General features: G+C 35.5%; 1 protein-coding gene across 2 annotated transcripts in view; it reads left to right on the top strand.

Annotated features, from left to right (window-relative positions):
- Nucleotides 1-25,482, top strand: part of PRKG1 (protein kinase cGMP-dependent 1) — a 1,288,902-nt gene that overhangs the window by 1,136,478 nt on the left and 126,942 nt on the right. For both annotated transcript variants that reach the window (XM_031949481.1, XM_031949480.1), the window contains exon 9: nt 20,893-20,967. In XM_031949481.1, coding sequence (XP_031805341.1) covers nt 20,893-20,967 — 75 coding nt within the window. The remainder of the gene's footprint in view (nt 1-20,892; nt 20,968-25,482) is intronic.

Below are 25,482 nucleotides of genomic sequence, written 5' to 3'. Positions count from 1 at the left end.
TTTGATCCTTCAGGCAGACTTTCTCCCTTTGATATTAATTTGAGTTAAGTTTGGATGAAGTTTGCTCTTGGTCAGTGTCACAAGATCTTAAACACTCAGTGAAATGAATAAATAGATATATTATCACTTATGGTCATAAAGGTCACATTTTGCCATCTTTTCTGGGTTACAAACATGGCAGCTTCAGCCACATATTCCCTTTTCCTTCTTACCTCCTCTTCCTGGCTTCCCCTGCTTACTTCAAGACCCAACTTAGAGGTCACCTTCTACAAGATTCTTTTCCTGCTGTCATTCCCTTATCTTTTGCTTGTCCTTTCCATCTGAGATGAATTCGCATTAATTATTATTTATTATAGATTATTATTATTAAATATTATTTTATATAATATATAATAAATTAAATATATTATTTATTATAGCAGGGGTCCTCAAACTACGGCCCGCGGGCCAGATGTAGCAGCTGAGGACGTTTATCCCCCTCCCCTAGGGCTATGAAGTTTCTTTATTTAAAGGCCCACAAAACAAAGTTTTTGTTTTTACTATAGTCGGGCCCTCCAACAGTCTGAGGGACAGTGAACTGGCCCCCTGTTTAAAAAGTTTGAGGTCCCCTGAATTATAGATCTAGATTAAATATCTAGATCTTTTCTGGAACTTCAAGTTTTGCAGAGCACTTTATAAATATTATCTCATTTGATTTTCTCAGAAACCCCTTAAATGTGATACTAGTAGTCTCTTCAGTTTTGCATTTGAGGAAGCTAAGGAAGATGAAAGTTAAGTGACTTTCCAAGGGTAAAACAGTTAATAATTATCTGAGGAAATATTTAAACAGATCTTTCTGACTCTAAGAGCAATGCTTTATTTACCACACCAACTAGCTGCTTGTATCTAACATATATGCACATGGTTCCTTGCATCCTGTAAGCTCCTTGAAGGAAAAGACCATGATTTTTTGTCTTTCTTGAGCTCTCTATCACTTAGCACAGTAAATGTTATATGGTAGCTACATAACAGATCACTTGTTGACTAACTGAAACTATAGCTTCTGTTGGTTGATTGGTTGATGGATAAAATGAAACTAAAAGCAATCTTTGAATTAAAAGATTAGTCTTCCTGAAAGAGAAAAAAAAAGAAAGCTTGAGGATGGTGATATTATTTTTATTAAATTAAAAAGAGAGTTTTCTAATTAAATATGATGCTGTCATTGTGATCACAGTTGGACAAATTTTAAAAATGATCTTTCTTGGCAAAGCAGAGATTTTTTTGGCCCATGGAAATGAATGATGGAAATGGTCCCATAACCCCTCTCTTATTTTGTGACTTTTTAAATTCTCCTCGGCTCTTGAGAGCTTGAGAAGAGTGACTAAAGCCCATTTCTGGTGCGTGTCTGAGAAGAACAGGTCAGCCAAGTGTGAGAGAGCTACTACATCGATCCTGGCATGGAGAATTGGATTTAAAGACTGTCTGCAGGCATTTATCTCACTTAGAGAAAATTAACCTCTGCTCCAGTCATCCTCTGATGGTCCATCATGGCATAGAGGTGACCCTGGGTTTCCAGAGCCTGTGCCAGTGAAGTCCAAGCTTTCCAAAATGGAGAGACTTCAAGTCTAGGCCAGGAAAAGATTATGTGTCTGACACTCAAACTCTCATCTAGCTAAATTAGGAGAGTCGGGCAGTCTCAAAGGGATCAATGTTAGCCAGAGTAGCTTTTTTTTTTTTTTTAAACTTTGTCTCCCAAGCTCAACCAGGCTGGAGAAGCAGTTGCCACTCACAAGCCCAATGCTTCTTGGAATAGCACAGGAACTTTGACTTGTTCTGTTTCTGACCAGTTCACCTTCCCATAGGCAGCATGACATCCCCGCTCCCAGGAATTCTACATCCCAGTGTAGATACCTAATCGGTTTAGTCCCTTGAAGTTCAGAAGGTTGGAGCCAATAAAACCTCTGATTTCAGCCTCTATCGTGTGTACCATGATGCCTCATAGGATCTTAAGGGTTTTCTTCAACATCTCTATTCCCCTGAATCTGTAAATGCCAGGGAGCACCACCACCCCACTTCCTAAGCCTAATGAAATCACAGGTCCTTGACATCTTGACCATAGAAGGAAGGAAAAATCAAACTTAATCACTTTATCCTAGTTACTTTATAGCAAACTCTAATGCAATCTGTAGTTATAGCTCATTCTGTAATATTAAAAAAAAAAGCAAAACTATACTTTAGAGTTGCCTTCTAAAGTGGTAATTTTAATTGAAAATGAGAGTTAAACTTTGTTTTGAGATCCCTTCTGTCCCCGTAATTGCAACTGGGACTCATGCATGTAATCCCCCATAGTTTTCAAAATAATTACCCTCATTAATGTCCCACATATCATTCTGTGATGAATTCTTTCATGTTTTCATCTATTTCACTCAATTATGCCCATTTAAATTTTCATTAGTTTCCAAATTAAGAGGCAAAGTTTCATTGGCTGTACCATTCAGATCAATTTAATACAATTTGATTTAATAAGCATTTATTCAGTTCCTACTGTGTGTGCTAGGCATTTTGCTTATTCCACTACCAAGTACTTGGCACAGTGCTTGGTATACAGTAGACACTTAATAAATGCTTGTTGGCTTGACTATCCAAAGGCTGTTTCCTCCAGAATTTGTACACATATGTATGTGCTTATATGTTTATATTTGTATATGTATGCATGATATATACATATGTGTATGTAAACCTCTTGAGATATCTCTGGGTAGGTATACATGTATATACACATATACCTATACATAAATATATACACAGGGAAACACAATATAAACCTTGTATGTTAGCACTTTCCCCAAAAAAAGACCCATTCTGTTTCATATTTTAGGAAAAATAAAGGGACCGCAGGGACCCATTAGTCCAATTCCCTCCTGAGCAGGACTAATCTTGAGAAGTGTCCATCTAGAATCTACTAGCAGAAGTCTGGTAACGTGCTTTTAAGAGAAACACCATGGTGTGCAGTGGCTAGAATACTGGATTTGGACCCAAGAAATCTGGCTCTAAATACTTACTTTTGACACAGGAGGCAATTAAACTTATCTAAGCCTTAGTTTTCTCATTTATAAAATGTGCTCAATGGTGTCTGAAGTCTCTTCCTGCTCTAAATCTATATTTATGTTACTCATTATGTTCAAAGGCACCTCATTCCCACTTTGGCCAGGTCTTATTTGTTTTTTTTTTTAATTTATTTAATAGCCTTTTATTTACAGGATATATGCATGGGTAACTTTACAGCATTAACAATTGCCAAACCTCTTGTTCCAATTTTTCACCTCTTACCCCCCCAACCCCCTCCCCTAGATGGCAGGATGACCAGTAGATGTTAAATACATTAAAATATAAATTATATACACAATAAGTATACATGATCGAAACGTTATTTTGCTGTACAAAAAGAATCAGACTTTGAAATATTGTACAATTAGCTTGTGAAGGAAATCAAAAATGCAGGTGGGCATAAATATAGGGATTGGGAATTCAATGTAATGGTTTTTAGTCATCTTCCAGAGTTCTTTCTCTGGGCATAGCTGGTTCAGTTCATTACTGCTCCATTGGAAATTATTTGGTTGATCTCGTTGCTGAGGATGGCCAGGTCCATCAGAACTGGTCATCATATAATATTGTTGTTGAAGTATATAATGATCTCCTGGTCCTGCTCATTTCACTCAGCATCAGTTCGTGTAAGTCTCTCCAGGCCTTTCTGAAATCATCCTGTTGGTCATTTCTTACAGAACAGTAATATTCCATAATATTCATATACCACAATTTATTCAGCCATTCTCCATTCAGTTTGGCCAGGTCTTATTTGAAGGTAGTTTTACTTACATTGATCCAAGATCTACTTCTTTTCATCCTGGCCTATTGTGTCCAGTTCTCCCCATTGGTAGAGCCATGGGATCATAAATTTTGAAATGGAAATGCTGATATATTATCTTCTCATTCAATAGATGAAGAGGATAAATCTAAGAGCTTTAATGAAACACTCCCAAAAAATAAAAAAATAAATAAATGAAAGACATGAAGTCACCTAATCAGTAAGTACAGAAGTGAGAACTGAAATCACAGCCTCTGATTCCAAACAAAGGATTGCTCTTTCCACTTTACCACACTGCCTCTTCTTTTTAAACCAATCTCTTGTTCATGTGGTAGCCCTTGGTGTAATTAAAAAATAACTTTCACAGTTCCCTACCCCATTGCTGAAAAGATTTCTTTTTTTAATAATAGCTTTTTGTTTTCAAAATGCATGCAAAGATAGTTTTCAACATTCACCCTGGCAAAACCTTGTGTTCCAAACTTTTCTCCCTCCCTTCTTTCCATCCTCTCCCCTCTACGGCAAATAACCCAATATATGTTAGACATGTAGTTCTTCTATATATATTTTCTCATTTATCATACTGCACAAGAAAAATCAGATCAAAAAGGAAAAGTGAGCAAAGAACAAAAATGTTGTAATCCACATTTCGTCCCCATAGACCTCTCTCTGGGGCAAGTGGCTCTGTCCATCACAAGTCCATTGGAACTGGCTTGAATCATCTCATTGTTGAAAAGTGCTACGTTCATCACAGTTGATCATCACATAATCTTCTTGTTTCTGTGTATGGTATTCTTTGGTTCTACTTACTTCACTCAACATCAGTTCATGTAAGTCTCTCCTAGCTTCTCTGAAATCATCCTGCTGATCATTTCTTATAGAACAATAATATTTCACAGTAACTTATTCAGCCATTCCCCAACTGATGGACATTTACTCAGTCTGAAAAAAATTTCTTCTCCAATGTTTGAAGCTCCATAATCCATAATGTTTTCATGTCACTTTTATATTTTCATAATTCAAAATCCATTTTATTCCCCTTTTTAAAATCAGAGGCACATTTCTCTACGTCCAATCATGTTGATGTTCAATTATTTTATAAATATCAATGAGCCTGTATCATTCACATACGCTGGTATTCCATCACCCACAATTATGCAGTATCTTTGAAAGAAGATTGATGTTTTTTTTAATGGACCTTAAGTTCAGAAAGTAGTTGGAAGGGAATATAAAACATTGGTCAATCCCAATGTGTCTTGGACAGGAGGCATCTTTTCTGATTTTTCCTGAAGAGGCAAAATAGCATAGTGGTTAAGATGCTGAGTTTGAAGTTTAGAAAGACCTCAGTTTATACCCTGACCCTGACATGAGTAGTCACCATAGGTAAATCATTGATCATCTTAACAGCTTGTTTCCCCAACTGAAAAATGGGGATGAAATTACATGGGACATCAATCTCCAAGGACCATCGCAAAACTCAAATAAGATAAAAGTCCATAAAGTGCTTTGTCAGCCTTCACACATGATAACCATGTTTATTAGCATTAATTTTGTGGACATTTTGTCCAAATTCTTCAAGGATTTGGTAGGCATAAGTGGGCCGTGATTTCCAAAATGGGCCATGTGTTAAACTACCTCTAATTTTAGCAGATAATATTTAGGCTACACATTTGCTCTTTGAGGCTATTTTGTCATGCAATTATTCTGTTGCTTATATCTATTTGTAACAGAATATTTCTCTTTCTATGATATATTTTTCTCTCTTTTTTCCACTGTGTTGTACAGAAAGAATACATAGAGAAATTAACTTTTATTTTTCAAACTTAATCAGGTCTTTGGTATATCCACATTCTCCTTATGGGCATTATCTCCAGTGACACAGATTGTGACCCATTCTCAATTTCTTATCTTTTACCAGGACACCAAACTGTTTTTAAGACCTATCCCAGTCTTCTTTCTTCACAAACTAGCAGTATCCTCTGAACTTATATTTGTTTCTAGATAATAGTTCATTATAAAAACGTATTTAACCCCATGATCCAATAGGATTCACAGAGGTTTTTCTCTCTCTGATTATACAGTACACTGGAATATTTGTTTAAGGACATAGATCAAGGCAGACACATGAATAACATTTCCATTAGAGTCCCTAGCTTCCAGGCATTATTTCTGACAGACGCATCCAGCAATAACTTCCATGTTAAAATGAAGTATACACTCTTTCCTTAAAGTAAAACTAAACATGCAATAGAATAAGTAACCTAAAAGCCCTTGCTTCTCTGAGCCCTAATAGTGTCCAAGTCAAATCTATTCTCCATGGTCCTTGTCATCTTTAATGAACCACTGTCTTAATGGGAAAATTGCCTCAATATTTAATTCACTTTATGTATATCTAAATTTCAACGGTCAATTTAGCTGTCACTTCACAAAAGTCCAATGATTGGTTATCCTCCAGTAGATAATGACAAATTAAAAGAAGCCTTATGTCCAGGATGTTGTGATGTTGACTGAAATCTTTTTGGTCATGAAGGTAGCATGTTACGGTTGGATTATGAATATAGGAGGAATTAAGACACTCATGACCTTTTTAATGGTGTGGTTCCAAATATTAAAGAATAAAAAATAAGTTAATGTTCTGCCCTCATCAGTTAATTTAAGCATGACCAATAGCTCTTCAAAATCTGACTCCAGAATGGCTTTCCAAGTTTATTCCTCATCATTCTCCTTCATATGTGATAAAGTCTAACCATATCACTGGGTCAGAAGGAGAACATGTCACTCCACTCATCATCTTTGGAACTTTTCAAACTAAATATACCCTCCAGGCTATCATTCTCCTTTCAATATTATTTCCTTCTGTTTGATTATAAGATCCTTGAAGGGTAGAGATGGGCTTCATGGTTTAATTATTTGTATCCACAGAATTTAGCACAGTGCTTGGCACTAGGAGATATATTTTTTTTCTTTCTTTCATTTCTCATACCCATCAATCCATTTCTGATTTCAATGCCCAGGAATCCCTACTTTCCTTCTTCTACACAACCCAGTTCTTGCTGAGCTGCTAGTAGCTCTTTTAGCCCCAATTCATTTGTATTGTTTTGTATATGATTCTTGTTTCTTTTCCTTATGCATGGTATATCTTTCCAATAGAACATTGTCTCCTTAAAGGCAAGAAGTATCTTGTTTTACCTTTGGAACCTGAGTGCAAAAAGAAGTACTTCATAAACAGAGTACCCCTTGAGGGTTTATTGATTGAACCAATAATTAAAGACCCATGTGCCAATTCTAAGGACACGTCTTTACAGCATAATGGGCTTCCCAACACCCTTTTCCATCCAGAGAAGTTGGCATCTTCCCCCAGTTGATAAAATCATCAATGAAAAACTGATTTTCATAGTTTAGATCAGCCAGTGATAAGCTAGATATCGTCCAGAGAACAACCAAGATGGCAGATCTATACTAAGTGAGCCTTGGTCAAAGAAATTTGGAAAGCTTAGCATAGAGAAAAGAAAACCAGGGAACAAGTATTTGAAAGACTATTATATAGAATAGGGGCTAGACTTGGTCTGTTCAATGGATTAAAATTTCAATGATGGAGATTTAGCATTGATTTCTAGAACTTCCTAACAATTATGTCTATTGGGATGGGCTGCTTTGAGACATGATAGCAGATTTCCCCTGAACTGGGGTCTTCCAGGGCGAGATGTCTCCTTGGTAGTTACAATATAATGGGAATTCGTATCTAAATTTGGACTGGTTTAGATGAGGTGTCTTCCAGATGCGACATTGTGATTCCATGAACTTTTTTGGTGATTGACCAATTCAACAATCAGTAAGCATTCAGTCAACACTCAGTTTGTTTCAAACACTATGCTAGATTCTGGGGACCCAAAGACAAAATAAGGCAACTCTCACTCTCAAGGAATTTTCTTTCCCATCAGGAGAAATTTACAGATATATACATATGTGCAAAATCGATAAAAATAAATACAAGGTAATGGGGGATGAGACACTAGCAGCTGAGGGAGCATCATGAAAGCCTCTGTGTAGGAGTGGCATTTGACTTAGAATTTTAAAAGATGTTCTATCTGTGGAGGAAATTTGAAAAACCTAGAAACTTCTAAGCTATCATTGCAGTCTTCCCAGAATGCCCCTAAAAAGCGATAGTAAATTCTAAGAGACAGAGTCTGGGGGACGTGCTCAAGACCTGGCTTAAGGGCAGTGAAAAGGCAGGGGACAAGATATGGGATGTCCTTTGGTTCTGACTTCAACGTTGGGGCTACTCAACTCCAACAAACACATTTTCACTAGTGTTTCTGTCTAATTGAAGCCTCATCTCACAACTAGAAAGCCAAATTGCCCATCTTCTAGACATACCACTGAGTAATCAGCTCCTTTCAGAAAAGCGTTTGGGCTTAATCATGCAAACATTTTAATAACTCGAATTGCTGCCTGCTGAGTCCAGTGACTATAACGTTCTTCAACAGAGAGATTTCCTGGAACGACAGAATGGCCCCTTTTAACTCAGATTTCTTAATGGAAATTCCTGTTGCTTTTACCAACCTGGATGCAGATGGCTTTGAAACCCAGCAGTTTTCTCTTGGCTTTTGTTGCTGTCTATAAATGATAATTTCCTGAGAACGATGTAAAGATAACCAAGATGTAGGGAGAGAGTGTGAGCCTCTGCTTTGTAGACTTTGAGGCTCATTAAACAGTTTACTCATTGGCCCCAATACTACAGAATACATATAAGCAAAGCCCTCGTAGGAGCCCCTAACTAAATCTTAAGTTTCTTCAATTTTAAAATGGGCTAATAACTTGTAGGAGACTGGGGTCTAAAAAACTCTCTTTCCTGAGTTCAAATCTGGTCTTAGATACTTACTATCTGTGTGATCCTGGACAAGTCACAGAACTCTTCTTGCTTGTTTTCTCATCTATAAAACGTGCTGGAGAAGGAAATGACAAACGACTCTAGGATTTTTATCAACAATATCCCAAATGGAGTCTCAAAGAGTCAGACATGACTGATAACAGCAGGAGCAAAACTTGTATTACATAATTTGGGGGGCATTCGGTCAAAATGAGATAATATATGTCAAGGACTGTGCTAATAAAATTTGCATAATCATGATTTTACTTCAATTATTTCTAATAACAGCAATAAACTATATTTGATAATTAGTAGCACCAAGTACCAGTCCTGCTATACATTTAAAGGTTATTATAACAATAGAAATTTTTTTTCTGCTTTAATCCTTCATTTTTCTTATGATTGATAAGTCACAACATAATGGATTAGACCCATGTGTTCAGTTATAATTATTGTTGAAATTTGCAAGGCGTGTTCAATATGCTCTCTCAGATTTTTTAGAAGGCTTACCCTTCATTAATGAAGAAATGTCACATCATGTAAATAAATATTTTAAAAGTCATCCTGGTGCTTAGATTAATACTTTGGAAGGAAATGTCTTTTTAAGGTCGAATGGATGGCAGGCTTCCCTAGGAGTGTCTGCAAGAAGAAAATAGGAGACAACACATTAGTTTAGCCTTCCTCCAAAAATGATCAATTCTGTGAAGACATTCAATTATATTTATCAAATGTTCCAAATTATTCATTTACTAGAGTTGAAATGTGCAAACTTGACTGCCCTTCAAATCTTAGTGAAATTCTCTCATTCCTAAATTTCTGGAGTGGTAAAAGATTAGCTTTTGGGAGTCAAGGATACGGAAATACAGAAGGAAAGAACCATTGTGTTCTTATTCTATCGAAAATATGTTTTTCCTCTTTTTAAGACTGTTCCCTAAGTAATGGTTGTTGACAAAAAAAGAAGGGGAAGAGGATTTGCAAGAGAAAGACAAAAAAAAGCATCAAGTAGTTCCCTGTGTTACATAGTAATAAGGGACTTTAGGACTTCATATTTAGGGGTTCAACAGTCCTCTCATTTTTACAGAGGAGGAAATTAAAATCTAGGAATTCACCCAAGGCATGTAAATAGGAAGTGATAGAGCTTGGATTTGAATTCACTATCTCTTATGCCCATTCTAAACTCTCTATTATTCATTCAGCAATCTTTTTTTGATTGAATTATGGGATTATACATCTGGAAAGACCCTTGATTGTTACCAAGTCTATCCTCTCCCTTATTTTTCTCTTCTGTAGGGTTGCTGTGAGTCTCAAGTGCGATCATATTTGTAAAGTACTTTGCAAACTATCACATGGTATAGAAATGTTAGCTAGTGGTGGTGGTGGTGATGGTAATAGTAGTTGAGGTAGTAATAGTAGTAGCAGAAGCAGTACTAATAATAGTAATAGTAGCAGCAGCAGTAGTTGCAGTAGTTATGGAAGTAGTAGTAGCAGTAGTGGGAGAAGTAGGAGCAATTGCAGTGATGGTAATAGTAGTAATAGTAGCAGCAGCAGTAGGAGGAATAGCAGGAGCAACAACAGGAGGAGGAATAGCTGCAGCAGTATTAGTAGTTGTAGGAGTACCAGCAGAAACAGCAGTAGTCATAGATGTAGTAATAGTAACCGTAATAGTCAAAGTCATAGTAGTAGTAGGAGGAGGAGGAGTAGCAGCAGCTATAGTAGTAGTATTCATTCATGCATTCAAATAAACATGTAATTAGTCTAGGTTAGAATAATAATTAATAACTAACATATATAAGCTGCTCATATCTAAATACTTTTTCTTAATTAAAATTGTTCTTTTTCTCCTTACAATTACAATCTCCAACTACTCTTTAGGCAAACTCTTTAGGTCTACCATATTGTTCCCTTTAGAAATGTAAGCATAGGCTAAACAAGATTGTTTAAGCTAACCCCATTTTATATAGTATTTCAGTATCTTTTACCCAAGGCCTCCCCTGTAACCAGCAGCCCTTGCTTGCAACAGAAAGCTTCCTCTGCTCAGTTCCAAGACATTTGTCCAAGTGGTTCTTGGATTCAGTTTGGATCTCAGTCCTTTAACATCTCAAATCTGCCATCACCTCTCATCTAGCGCTACTTTTCCAATAGTACCCTGCTTCCCATTTCTCCTGTTTCTAATTCATGGTCCATATTGTTAAGTAGCAGTTTGCCAAGTTACTCCTCTGCTCAAGAACATCCATGTTTCCTTTCCCTTTAAGATAAAAATGCAAACTTCAAAGTCCTTAATGATCTGAGTATCCCTTATTTTTTGAAAGAGATTTCCTGTTATTTTTCTCACAGAGCTCAACTAAAATGGACAAATGCATACTTCTCATATGTTATATTCATATATGACTTAGTTTCTCCTCTCCCAAAATTATCTTGTCGTACTATTCTTATAATAATAATTGGTGATAATCATATAGCACCTTAAGGTTTCATAGATAGATGTAACATACACATATATACATATCCACACATATATCCACATATGCTATATATATGTGGGTATATATATGAATATATATACATATGTATACTATCTAAGTAGTATACATATGTATATATATATATAATATATATATATATATACCATGTACAGACATATATAGTAGAGTATATACATACCCATATATATATATATATATATATATATATATATATATATATATACAGATACACATATGTAATATATAAACATATTATATTTGCATCCTATATGTATGTGTATATATACTTACATACATTTTTTTTTCATTTGATCATCAAAACAATCCTTTAAGGTACATACTGTTATTATCCTCATTTTACAGATAAGGAAACTGAGGGAGAGGGAAGTTATATGAAGTGCCCAGGGACATACAGCTACAGAACATCTAAGAAGGATCAAAGACATGTCTTGACCTGACCCCAAAGTCAATGTACCAAATTCCCCCTACTCTCTGGGCAGACATTTTCTATTTATTTAACAGCATACCTGTTGTGTGGCTCTCCCCTTTCCACTCCCCCTCCCCTACCAAACCATTAGAATTCAAAGAATAATTTTGCTTTTTGTCTTTGAATTCCTACCATCCAGTACAATGTCAAACTCACAATAGGCACTTAATAAAGCCTTGCTGAATAGAATTACACGGATTGTTAAATAATGCAGAAAGACTTGGAAACAGATTAGTTAAATGGCTTGTATCAATATGGGCAGCAGTTCTTTTCACAAGAAGTTGCTTAAAAATTATTTCATATCCTTGTACACACAGATATAAGGCTACACACACACACACACACACACACACACACACATACACACACACACGCCTGACTCAAAGTTAGTATCTCCTTCCTTCCCCTCCTCCTCCAGTTTCTTGAAGAAGGAAAATGAATGGGACTTTGCTCCTTTCCTCATATCAGCTTTCTAAATTTTTGGTCTGGGGAATATTCAGGAGCAGATCAGTAGGATAGCAAGGTAAGGATTTGTTGATGAAAGCTTAAAGAAGGGAAGGCTCATGGGGAATGTGCTGGGTGGATTCAGATACTTAAAAGGCTGATCTCATGTTAAGGAATTATACTTACTTTGCTTAGACCCAGAGGACAGAACTAAAAGTAACAGGTAAAAGTTGCAGAGGTGGAAATTCAGTTTTGATCCAAGTTTTCCAGTCATTTGAGCTCTCCATGAGCTGGCTGGCTCAATGGAGATGAGAGACATCCCTTTAGAAGATGTCTTCAAGCAAAAGCTCAATGGCCACTTGGACATATAACAATGAGGGAATTCTTATTCAAGGATGTGTTACATTGAGGGCCATGGGGCTCCCCTCCCACGATGAACTCATTGTACTTTGAGTTTCTATTTTCAACCATCACCTCAAAGTCCAACTGTATTATACACTCAGATCTCTATACTGCCAATTTTGCACTTGAAGATAACTCATATGTGAAATCTTTGCAGAACTTTCTGACCCTGCAACATTTTTTTGCTTCACCTAAAGTCATGTTTTCACAGAACCACTTAAGGAATATTAGGCATCAGCCGTATGTTATTTTGCTTCTCTCCTCTCAGAATAACATAAAGATAATTGGGAGGAAGGAGGGATGATGCTATAAAAAGTGTCAGCTTTTTATTTCTGCAACTGATTTTGAAAGGACAAACAGTAGTCCCTTCTCCTCCTCTTCTCCTTAAAATATTAAAAGATCCTTATAGAAAGTTAGAGCTTTAATGACCCTTAGAAATTATTTCATCCAACCCTCTCAGGTTTAAAGATAAGGACAAAGATAAGGATATTGGGCTTCAGAGATGTGTTCTCTAAAACTTCCTTATAAAGAGTAACTTCTTTCCTTAAGGGATGGACATTATCTTAAATGAGATTTGGGGCTATTAAAAAAAGATGAACTTTCTTTGTCAGAAGGAGGGGACTTTTTCTCCAGATATAAAATCATAGGGAGAATTTGTTGATTTGTTCATTCAATAAATTCAACCTTTATTTGTTATCCTTGATTTATTCCAATGCAATGAAATTCAGTAAACTTTTATTTAGTTTACTACTGGGTGTCACAGTGGAGATCAAGGGAGTGAGCTGGCTGCCTGAGCTTTTGTCCTTCATTCTGGAAGTACACCATGATATCAAGGTGATGATATGCTATGATATACAAGTGAATTGAATTTAAGTGCAAGGTAACTTGCTTCCCTTTCTCCTCCAGAGCCATCTGGTTCCAGTGGCCAGATAAAGATCAGCCAGATATAGATTGGGAAGACTGGCAATGGCTCTGGATCCAATGAGAGACCTTGGCCTTTGTAAACTATGATCTTCAACAGGTCTCAGTCTGATGGAGGCAGCATCCTTCAGTGATTAAGGGTAGAGAGCAATTGAGGCAAAGAATTTCCCCCTTCATCTAGTCAAAAAACTAAATAAATAAATAAATAAGACCGGGAGGGGAAGACTCTCAGGGTTTTTTCCCAAAGCAGAAATCATTTCTTTTTACATTTCATCTGAGTCAATCAAAATCCAAACAATGACCAAATGGGGCTTGGCTTGAGTAGCCATTGAAAATCATAGTGATTTTGGTTTAAGATATCCAGAGTAAGTAGATTGGGAAGTCTTAAAGTTCCAGATTTATATAAATTCTGAGAAAGAAAGGATCATGAAACACGCCAACAGCTCGTGATGTTCCCAGTTGAAGACAGAATCCTATCTAACAATGGACTGAGGGGTTGAGATCTCAGCTAGGGCTAGGAAAGGTCGTTGTCTCCTATCCATGCCCTCATGTCAAAAAGGGCCAAAGGAAATGTACACATCACCATCAACCAAAGATACTAATGAGAAATAAGATCATCCAGTCTTTAACAAGAGGACCCACTGAGAAGCCAGTCCCAGTCTGTCCAATTGGAGCAAGATAGGAAAGGAGATCTAATCCATCAGTTCATCATTCCCTACAAATCTACTATTTCTTAGCCTTCCAGATACATGGACATACAGAAGAATTTTATTAAGCAGTTTTACAACTTGCTACTTGATTGTTTACATTTAACAACTTTTTAAAAAATAATGAACAGAAATCTATTTTTTCCTACTTCCACCCACTCTTAACATTGAGGGAAAAGACAAAAAAGAAAAACCAAACCCTTGTAACAAACATTTATAGTCAAGGAAAACAAATTTTATGCTGACCACATCCAAAAAAGTATATAGATTGAAATATACTTTTTGGATATTTCAATCTACACCCTGAGTCCTCAGAAGTCTCAGTTTTGACTTTCTCTTCTCCATGTCCCCAGACATATGGATTTGAGGAAAGGAATGATTGAATCAAAGTGCTCTGCTCATCACTGCTGCTGCTTACGCCACTGATCCCTTGTGACAACATGATGGTTTGGTTCCCTGCTCCCTCCTTTTCTGTTCCTTTTTGTGATCTCTCTTTTGATTTTCACCCATCCTGCCATCTCAGACCACATAATATTTATTTGCTCAAGGAGATAAGAGGAAAAACTCTAAATTCCAAGATTGGGTGCATGGTCTAAGCTACTTTTCTCTCCTTGAAGAGATGAGTTAACTCCATATATAATGTAGTTAAAATCTTACTTTGGTATTCTTGGTGGAGGAGACAATAAGTATTTTATAAAGCCTTACTTGTGCTAAAAGTATATAGACAATATCTGTGCTTGTCCCTGGATGACAAAAGAAATCATCCCAGGCCTTAAGATCTATGGAAATTAAAAGCATGGACAGAAGGGACTACAAAACAAAATGGAGTATGAGGAAATTCAAACATTTTGAAGTCCTAATAAGATCTCATTTTAAGTGGGATCTGGCTAATTCGATCCTTGAAAAGAAGCTTTATTTCTTATAGTCTTAGTTCCTACTGTGTCTGATTTTTCAAAGATTTTTCAAAGTGCAATATTACCAACAGCCAGGATTCAGCCAGAATTGTCATCTTTGGAAGGCTTATCAAAAATTTCCAATCTAATATCAGCATCTTTAAAATGTTCCCCAATGATGAAGCCCTTTCTTTTACATCTATGTGGAGGCTGCCTTTTCATGGGCATGTGTGTACTTTTATTCTTTTCCAACAGGGATGTCCCAGAGGGCATCTGTGGAGTTCTAGCAAAGCCTAGGGCCTCAGCCAGACACTGAACGTCAGAAAGCCTTGTCTGTCAATAAGAGGCCGGTGGGAAATCTCTTCTGTGGTCTTTTGGGAACTCCCCAAGTCTTCAAAAAGCCACCTCCATGCCAGTCTCCACCAGATGAGCAATGACCTTTTCTGAGCTTAACCTTCCCTTATTTCCTATGGTTTTTAAACATTTGCAAGACACCAAATCACAGGACAGTTTGAAGAAAATGCTTGTGCCGTCACATAGAAGTTATTGTTTTCCTGGAGAGAGAAATCAGCTTATTTAAGACATTCTTTAGAAAGAACCAGATGCCATTGGGTAGTATCCTTTCCATAATGAGAGCCCTGGTGTGAATAGCAAAATTGAATTTCAGACTCTGCTACTAACTAGCAGAGAGACTAAGAATGTATCATTTCACTTCACTTAACCTTAGTTTCCTCAGATGTAAAATGTAGCATTTGGGGGCTACAAGATCTCTATAGTTCTTTCCAAAGACAGTCCCATTTGACATCTGATTCTCAAAATTCTACATTTAAATAAGGCACTGGGAGAACTATGGGATCAAAGAGAAGGACCTTCATTTCCCATCTTCATGCTTTTGCTCTACTGTCCCTTTTACCCTGAATGCCTTCCTTGTCTCTTCTTTTAGGATCTTGGTTTTCATCCAGATTCAGCTCAAATTTCCCTTTTTACTTTAAATCTTTCCTGGTTCCCTTGGTAATGGCACCTTCCCTCTCAGATGACCTGCCTTCCATTTTTTGTATATCCAGGATTTACCTAATTATTTTATACATTGTCTTTGCCACAGGAATGGAAATTCCTTGAGGACAGAGCTTGTTTATAACCTTTCTTTGTGAGCCCAGTGCTTGGAGCAGTACCTAGCAAGTCATAAGCACTTAATAAATGCTCACTGATTGACGGTCTCTATTACCACCAAAAATGAAATTTTAATAATATCGTGAATGATATTTACAGACATAGCAGCCTGACTTCATGAATAGGGGAATGGACTCCAAAAGCACAAAATTCAAATTCTATTATTAGTATTTAATATCTGTGTAACTCTACAAATCGCATAACCTCTCTGGAACTCTATTTCCTCAGCTATAAAATGAGGTGGATAATACCTGCTGCACACGGTTGTCTTGTACAAGAAAAATAGATGGCTTCATAAACTTCAAATCACTCAGATCTCGGATCTCATAACTTTCCCCCTTTCATTCATGGGACAGAATTGCTAATATGGTTTACATATTTATGAAACCGAAATCTTTATCATTTAAAATAAGAGAATTCTCATTTCCCTCGAGCCTTACCTCCCCATTGCCATTAGAAACTTATGGTCAGTCTCTCAGCAAGATGCTTTCATAGCAAGCTGAAAATCTGGCAGCGGCAGCCATAAGCGTCCCACAGTATGTCTAAGAGCCCCTAGGAGGCTAATTTAGCCAGTCCTCGCTTCACTGCACTAATAACTGTCATTAGGACACAGGGGAATGAAATCAGCCTCCCAAAGGGCAAAGACCCCACTAACAGAGCATGTCTCATTCAGCTGTCTGGGAGAATTGGATTTGCTAACTCTCAAGAAAGAACAAAGGAATTTAGGAAAGCCATTTGCCGCAAGCTGCGGACGCCCATCTTCCATCTTCCCGGCTACTCTAACTAAAAGTGCTCTCGCCCTCCTCGAATACTCCTTGTATTTCTATATTACCCCCACCTCTCTCTTTGCCTTATATTATCGCATTGACCTGTGTGAACATCCCATCCTCCTCAGCAGAATATAAGTTCCTTGAGACCAAGGACTGTGCTCGCAAGGTAATAGTTCATCTTAAAATCTGCAAAGGGGAAAGACAGTGCTTGTGCATGTGTGCAAAATCAATGGTGTTGTTCTGGTACCCTTCCTGCCCAATTGCTCTTGTATTGATATAGTTTTGTATATGGATATGTGTTTGTATACATGTTGTCTATAAAATGTAAGTTCTCATAGAGGGGGGGAAAGAGATATATTACCTTTGTTTTTTGTAGCCATCCCTGGACTTAGCACAGGGCCGGTATACAGTAAGTGCTTAATAAATATCTACTGATGTATTGATTTAGCATAGAGGGAGGGACCCAGGAGGATTTTTCTACTCTACTACTGATTTTATTGTTTCTACAATGCTGCTAATGCTTATCAAAACTAAGAGCAACAAGTATTTATTAAGCACTTACTGTGTGCATTCTGGGAATACAAAGAAAGGTGAAATTCCCTATTGATCTGATCTCCTTCCTGGGATTTAGAAGGGGGATCTAAGACAATTCAGTTTATATCTCTAGTTTCCTCATCTGTAAAATGAAGGCTATGATAGACTCACATGCACACAGGTGGTAGACTATAGGGGTTAGACTGCTGGGTTTGATGCCAGGAAAAACCATGCTCAAAACTTATTGTTGACTTTTACTAGTTGTGGGTTCCTGAGTAACCTCTTCATGCCCAAAGAAATTTAGACACTAACTTGTAGACTAGAGTTACAGTTTGTGCTAATGGGAAAGGCATTCTCACATAGGAGTTTGTCACATCATTAAAATTCAGGTTCCTAGTGTGGATGTAGTATTCTTTCATAGGTTCATGATATGGATTAAATGAGAATAAATAGAGTGCTCTGCAAATATTAAATGTACTTATATAAATATACTATCATTATATATATAAAATAATATCTATAATTAACTTATGTCTGAAATATATAATTAATATGGAGATACAAAGTTATATCTATATCTACATCTATTTATGAAATATATTATTATAATATATGCATATATAGCCAACCTATATCTTAAATATACTCATATTTACATATGTATGTGTCTATATGTATGTATATAGTGTCTCAAAAATCTCAGTTCAGTTTTAAGCTGTAATAACTTCAGAATTATAAATGCACAATCTTACCAAAGCATCTTTTGAAACCTTATTCATTTAAATTTCCTTTTCATTTATTTTTGTGAGTTTTGAATAATAAACTTGGAATTAAGCATCACATGTGCAACAGTTTCTGGATGACATTTGTCAGATCTGGGAAGAGAAAGTTCTCTTCCTTGGCACTCAGTCTTTTGAGCTAGCTCCCCTGGGTTTCTTTTTGTGGAGTCTCATCAAAACAATCACATATCATCCATACTTCCTTCTCTGGGTTCGCCTAAGGCTGGACCTACAAATGCAATCCTTTCAGTCACTGAACTTCAGCTGATGAAAATTTGGACAGTTCAAATATCAGCCTGTGCAATATGTAACAGAAGATGGTGATTGTGTTGAACTTTTATAGAAAATATATAGATATTTTAGGATTTTAATAATTAGTCTTTCAAATTTCTTAAGTTTGTAGCTTCTATGTATCTGAAATTATTAAAGATTAAAACTGATAGATAAAAAGAAAGAACACACATACATAATATACAAGAAATAGCATGACATCATGTATGGAAAGTTGACCTTGAAGACCAACACATTAGACATCAAGCCTGCCAGGATACCTCCAAGCTAAGTGACTTTGGGTCAGACACACCCCCTCTCAGTGCTCAGACTATCTTAAGTTACAGAGCATTTGACCCTAGCTTTGATAAAAGCTCCCTGGGAACTGCTTTCACTCCAAGAAGTGTTGACCAACCACCCAGGGATTCTTAAAAACTGTTTCACTGGTTTGCACGCTCAGCTATGATTAGACTAATTGGAATCATTTCAAAATGAGTTTTATTTAGAAACAACATTTGATTTCCCCAGATCTTATTTGCATAAGTTACTTTCTAATAATTCCTTGGCTATGCCTTAGCTACAGATTAGCTTTTGTTAGTCTAATATTTCTAATGAAGATTCAAAAGTACATTTTGCTGCTAAGAAATTACCTCACAGCGTCTTTGTGGGAATGCAATGTGAGAGAAGAGAGTATTTTACAAACCTTAAAAAAGCTGCAACTGTATCTGAAATGTATTATTATCATCTACACACATGAACACAAATACAGAATGTATATATATAATATATATATACATTCTCTCTACATATGTAATGTACTATGATTATTATTTCCATGTTTATATATTGTACATCTGAATGTATATCTGTATATATAATATATATATATATGTGTGTGTATTTATATATATATATATATACATATACTATATATGTATATATATATATATATATATATATATATATATATATATATACACACAGACATTATTATATATAATACAATTGGAAAGAAACATCTTCCAGAGTTCAAATGTGGAATGTATATCTAAAATATGCTATTGATAAAGGCACATATATTTATGCTTAACTATATTATATTCATAAGTAAGATAGATAGATAGATAACTAATCCATATATCTACACATATAATATAAATGGATATACATATATAATTAATCTTATTCATATATGAAATATAATAGGAGCAGCTGGTGGTTGAGAAGATAGAGTATTTGATAAGAACTCTGGAAAACCTGAGGTATAAATGTAATCTCAAACACTTGCTAGCTGTGTGATCCTAGTCAAATCACTTAACTTTTGTTTGCCTCAGTTTCCTCACCTAGAAAATGGATATATAACAGCAGCTATATCCCAGGTTTGTTGTGAGGATCAAATGAGATAATCAATGCAAATCACATTGCCTGGCATGTTGTAATTACTATATGAATGTTATCTATTATTACTATTATTATGTGGATTATATATATATATTCATATATACAAATCTTTATCTGAAGTATACTATTATGCTATATATGTGCACAAATGGAATATATATATATTCATATATACAAATCTTTATCTGAAGTATACTATTATGCTATATATGTGCACAAATGGAATATATATATATTCATATATACAAATCTTTATCTGAAGTATACTATTATGCTATATATGTGCACATATGGAATATATATATATATATATATATATATATATATATATAAAAATCTGTATCTGAAATATACTGTTGTGCTATATAGGTACATATATGGATTATATATATATTCATATATATAAATCTGTATCTGAAATATACTATTATGCTATACATGTACACAAATGGATTATATAAATATATGCATATATATATATCTATATTTGAAATATACTATTTTGTTATACATATACACACAAAACCTCACATTTTCTATAAAATATGCTGTTCTAAACATACATGTATGTACACATATGTATATCTATATCTTTACATGAAATATGGTATTATTTATATAATATACAAGAGACAGTGTTGCCTAGTGAATAGAGAGCTGTTCTCAAAGCCAGGAAATCCTGCCTCCCACATTTCTAGCTGTAGGGTAGCCCAGGTAATCCCCCTCAACGGGTTGGTGCTACCAAGCATCTCTCAAAGCCACAAGTTGGAAGAGTCCATCACCTGCTTTTTTGGTGGAAGTTGCTTCACCTGGGATTTCCCCCTCCCAAGGAGACCTCTGCTCTTCCATCTCAGGTCCTAAATGAATCCACTTCTCCTCCTAGTGCCCTTTTCCTGATCCTTGTCCTTTTGTTTCTGCAGCTCCTTCAAGCATTTGATCGGAGGCTTGGATGATGTTTCTAACAAGGCCTATGAAGATGCGGAGGCAAAGGCAAAGTAAGTCACAACAAATCTCCTTCATGTTAATCTTGATCTCATCTAACATTGGCGGGCAATCACAAGATGTTAAGGACATAATTTTTCAAAATTATGAAAAATAGCATTTCTGACAGAGAGGAATAAATTATGGGAATAACCCTGCTGAGCCCCAGCGTGAGTTGAGAAGAAAACAGCCATATACAGGCTGAAATAAATATTAGTCGCTGTGATTGATATATTAGCAAGGGCCTTGCTCCATGAACAGAGCTATTAATATGTATGTGTTTGTAGATGTACACATATGTGCTTATAAAGATATATAGGTATATCTATGATCTAGATATATATATATATATATATATATATACACATATGTATATATCTATAGATACACATACATATATTTATCAGGAAGGAAAATTTACTGCTCTAAAATCCAATATAAATAATACAAAATAAATCAAATTAAAAACTTTAGCCCATGAAAAGTATTTTCAGAATTATTATGTGAGGGATATTAAATTCTCCTATAAGAATTTATAATTTCTAGAGAAAAGCTTTTTTTTTTCATATGAGGAATCTCAAAATCCTTATTTTAAATGGTGTCATCATAAGTACATTTTAGCACCTCCCAGAATGAATGACATGAGATGGGTGAATGCTTGGGTGATCATTTAGTAAATAGAGAGACATAGAGACAAAAAATGACAGAAATAAATGGGGTAGATATAGAAATACAGAGAAATTACAGATAAGTTGATAAATACATAGATAATAGAGACACTGAGAGAGAGATAGATGATTAATAGATATAAACAGAGACATACAAACATTGTCGAAAAAGATTTCATCCACTTTTTCTAAACTCTTATAGATTATTAGTTTAAGATAAAAACCTACTGCATTTTCCAAATTTAACAAAAATTTGATCTGACTTGAAGTAATTTGACTTTTTAGAAAATAATTTTATTTTTATAATAATATAATAATATTTTTATTTTTATAAGTTTAACAAAATTATAATAAATGATAATATTTATTATAATAATAATTTTCTTTTAATAATTAGATTTAAATTCTCTGAAAGACACCCCCAAGACTTTTGGTTGTATGATTTTAAAAAGACATGACAAAGTCCAACAAACCAGTCATCACGGTCAAAACTTGTATTCCTTCATTCAACTCAGGCATTAAATGTCATGCAAACCAACTGTGTGAAGAGGATTGGCTGATTTTTCAAACTGAGTTTTTTCAGAAGCCTGTAGATAAGCCTTAGTTCAAAGCCAGAATTATTTTTGCTCAGGAAGTGGAAGAGTTTCAATTACCCCCAAGAGTCTGGGACACGTGGAAATACGTTCCAGAAGAAAAAAGGACTAAAATCAGTGTTGATTGGGCAGGAGCTGATCAATTTTTAAAAGGCAGTATCTTATGTGCATAGACCCCAAAAGACTAAATTTGTGTTTGTGAACATGCTTCTTGGAGGAGATTCTGACAAAAAGCAAAAACAAACCCACATGGTTTTATATTTGAATGAGAAAGAGCACTGAGGGATGGGAATCAGACCATTTTCACTACTATAACGGAGCCAGAATCTGTTCAGTAAAATATATTGGATGATTTTCAAGCCAAATTCTAGAGATTTGCTGTTATCGTCATGGGTTCACTTGGGGCTTAAGAGCATTGGAAGAGATTACTAGGAAATAATTATTCTGCTCGCAAAAAAAGAAGTCCAGAAGGGAGATTTCAAAATCATACTATCGGCATGTTTTTTAAATTACTTCCTTACATTGGAATCTAATGTGAGAGTGTCTAAGTCCGTGTGAAGGACACCGATGACAAATCTCACATAATGAGAGTTTTCTTTTCCCAACTTTATCCATTTTAATTTGAGGGTGACATTAGGCCATTCTACCTTTTCTTTTCAAATTTAATTTAATTTATTTTTTTCTTGCTGATATTATCTTTTCTTGCTGTCCTGTACAAAATTTAGAATTCCCAGTAGATTTTACTTTAATTAATTTCTGGTGGAAAACATTGACTTAAAGCCTTGTGACTATTTCCATTCTAGTCATGCTTCTATGTATTTCTGTATGTACTAACTTTGCTGTACTGGGCTCCCAGCAGAGAATCTAAAAGAGGAAGCTAGGTATTGTAATGAATCCAGAGCTCTGAGTCAGGAAGGCCTGAATTTGAATTCATCCTTATACACTTACTAGCAAAGTAAACCAAGACAAGCCATTTAGCCTGTATCAGTTTCCTCACCTCTATAATGGGAATAATAATAGCACCTCCTTCCCAGGGTTGTTTTGAAAATAAAATGAAATAATATTTTAAAGCCCTTTGGAAAACTTAAAATACCACAAATATGCTATTGTTTTTCTTATTTTTCTCTTATTTTCTTATTTTTAATTTTTTGAAATAAATATGCAGATATTTTAAACTAGCATATTTTTCAACTCTCATTTACTATTTTTTCTCCTTTTTTAACCTTTGAAAAAACCTTCATATTTTCTTATAAGCAGCTCTATTGATTTTTTTAAATCAGAGAATTAATTTAATCAGAGAATTTTTGAAAATATTGTAGGAAATAATGTAAGTACCATAGACAGTAAGATCAAATATGTGCCTCTAATGTCTCCTGAGGTTTCCCATGACTGTGATGTAGTAGGTAGAGATATGGACTTGGAGTTGAGGAGATCTCCTCGGATATATAGTGAATTTCTTGGTAGTTTAATCATTTTGCTTATTATTCTAGGATGTTATCAATAAAAGGATGATTATTTGGCCATCTCTCTCTTAGACCAATGACCTTTGTGATTCCATTCTCATAGTTTTTCTGCCCTGTGAAAAGCAGATGTTTCCCATGTTGACAATTCTTACTAGTTAACAATTAATGAGAGAATGAATATTATAGTAAGGGGCTGAACCTGAGCTTTGATTATGTCATGTACTTCTTAAATTATCCCATCAATTGGGCCATCTATTCCAAAACTTTATTTCCATCCAACTGGAGTAAAACACAATAGCTCCCTCCTCTGGGGAAAGGGGTCTGGATAGAAGAAAAGGTTAGTGTAACCTTCAAAGACTGAGGTCTTGAAATGACCTAAGAAAAAGGGGGAAATCTGAATCTCCCCAAGTCATTGGTTATCAACAACCATTTCTGTCAGATACTTGCTGAGTGATACTGGACGAATCACGTAATTTCTCTGAGCCTCGGGACACTCCCTAGGACTTATCCATTGTCACAGAATGGTCATGCTTGAGTTTGGTGGGACTCCTCACCCTGGGAGCTCTGCACACTGCCAGTTACCAAACCTTCTAAGAATCATGTAATGAATTTAATACTTGATACTGGGTAAAACATGAAGCCAAATTGAATTTCAAATGTAAATCACATAACTTTGCATCACATCCATGAATTCGGGCTGACAACAATTTTGTGCCTGTTCAGTGATGAAAGTAATCAGGGTGTATGCGTGTAAACGTGTGTATGTGTATGTGCACCCATGTGCATGAAAGTGAGTGTGTGGGATAAGAAGCAGAGATGGTAACTTGTTGAAGGAGAAGGAGTTTGGGAATTAATTTAAGATAAAGGCATAATACTCTGACCTGGGCAAACACAATATGGACAAATCAAGATTTTCAAAATAAAACAATTAGGTGATTTTTTTTTAAGTTTTAAGAAGACTTGCCATTCTTTCATAAATAAATTGCTCTTCTTTTAAATTGCCAGTCGTACATTTGTACTGGCACTCACCCACCACTTTCAGGCCTTGCTTGCTATCTATATGATTTTTTTGTCAAGTCACTTTGTGGCATTTGAATTTCAGTTTTCTCACATATAAGATGAGATATATAATTATATCTCCAGAATGTGCTTCTCAGCTATATTTTGAAGAAAAATGCTTTACAAAGCTTAAAGCATTATTGAAATATTAGTGTTTGTTGTGGTTAAGCTATATCTCTGGTTTAAAGTTAGATATAGAGGGACATGGATTTCACTGAGCTCTTGTTGAGATGAATTTAAAGTCCCATCTCCTGAGATCAAATTTTAGTCAATATTGACTATGTTTTATTTTTCCTTTGTATTCGTTATTAAGCCGTTTTTCAGTCATGTCCTATTCCCTCTGATCCCATTGGGGTTTTCTTGACAAAGAGACTGGTATGGTTGCTTTTTCCTCCCCCAGCGCACTGTGCAGGTTAGGAGACTGAAGGAACACGGATTTGCAGCTTATCTAGTCACACAGCTAGGAAGTATCTGAAGCCAGATTTGAACTCTGGAAGAACTCTGTATATACATATAGCTATATCCCTTCAAATGAATATATATATGAAATCTTTTGTGAAATTTCATATAAATGAAATATATACACATGAACAGAAGCACATACATCTATACATATGAAGAAATCATATATACAGAACAAATTGAACACATAAGTTTGGGGCAGTTTGGATATAACCCAACCATCCCCCATGTACAGATCTAAAAGTCTGTAAAATTGGACACCATAAATCAGCTTCGTCTAGAAA

This window comes from Sarcophilus harrisii, chromosome 2 (genome assembly GCF_902635505.1).
Source record: "Sarcophilus harrisii chromosome 2, mSarHar1.11, whole genome shotgun sequence".
NCBI classification, from domain to species: Eukaryota; Metazoa; Chordata; class Mammalia; order Dasyuromorphia; family Dasyuridae; genus Sarcophilus; species Sarcophilus harrisii.
This window is presented reverse-complemented; position numbering and strand designations above follow the sequence as displayed.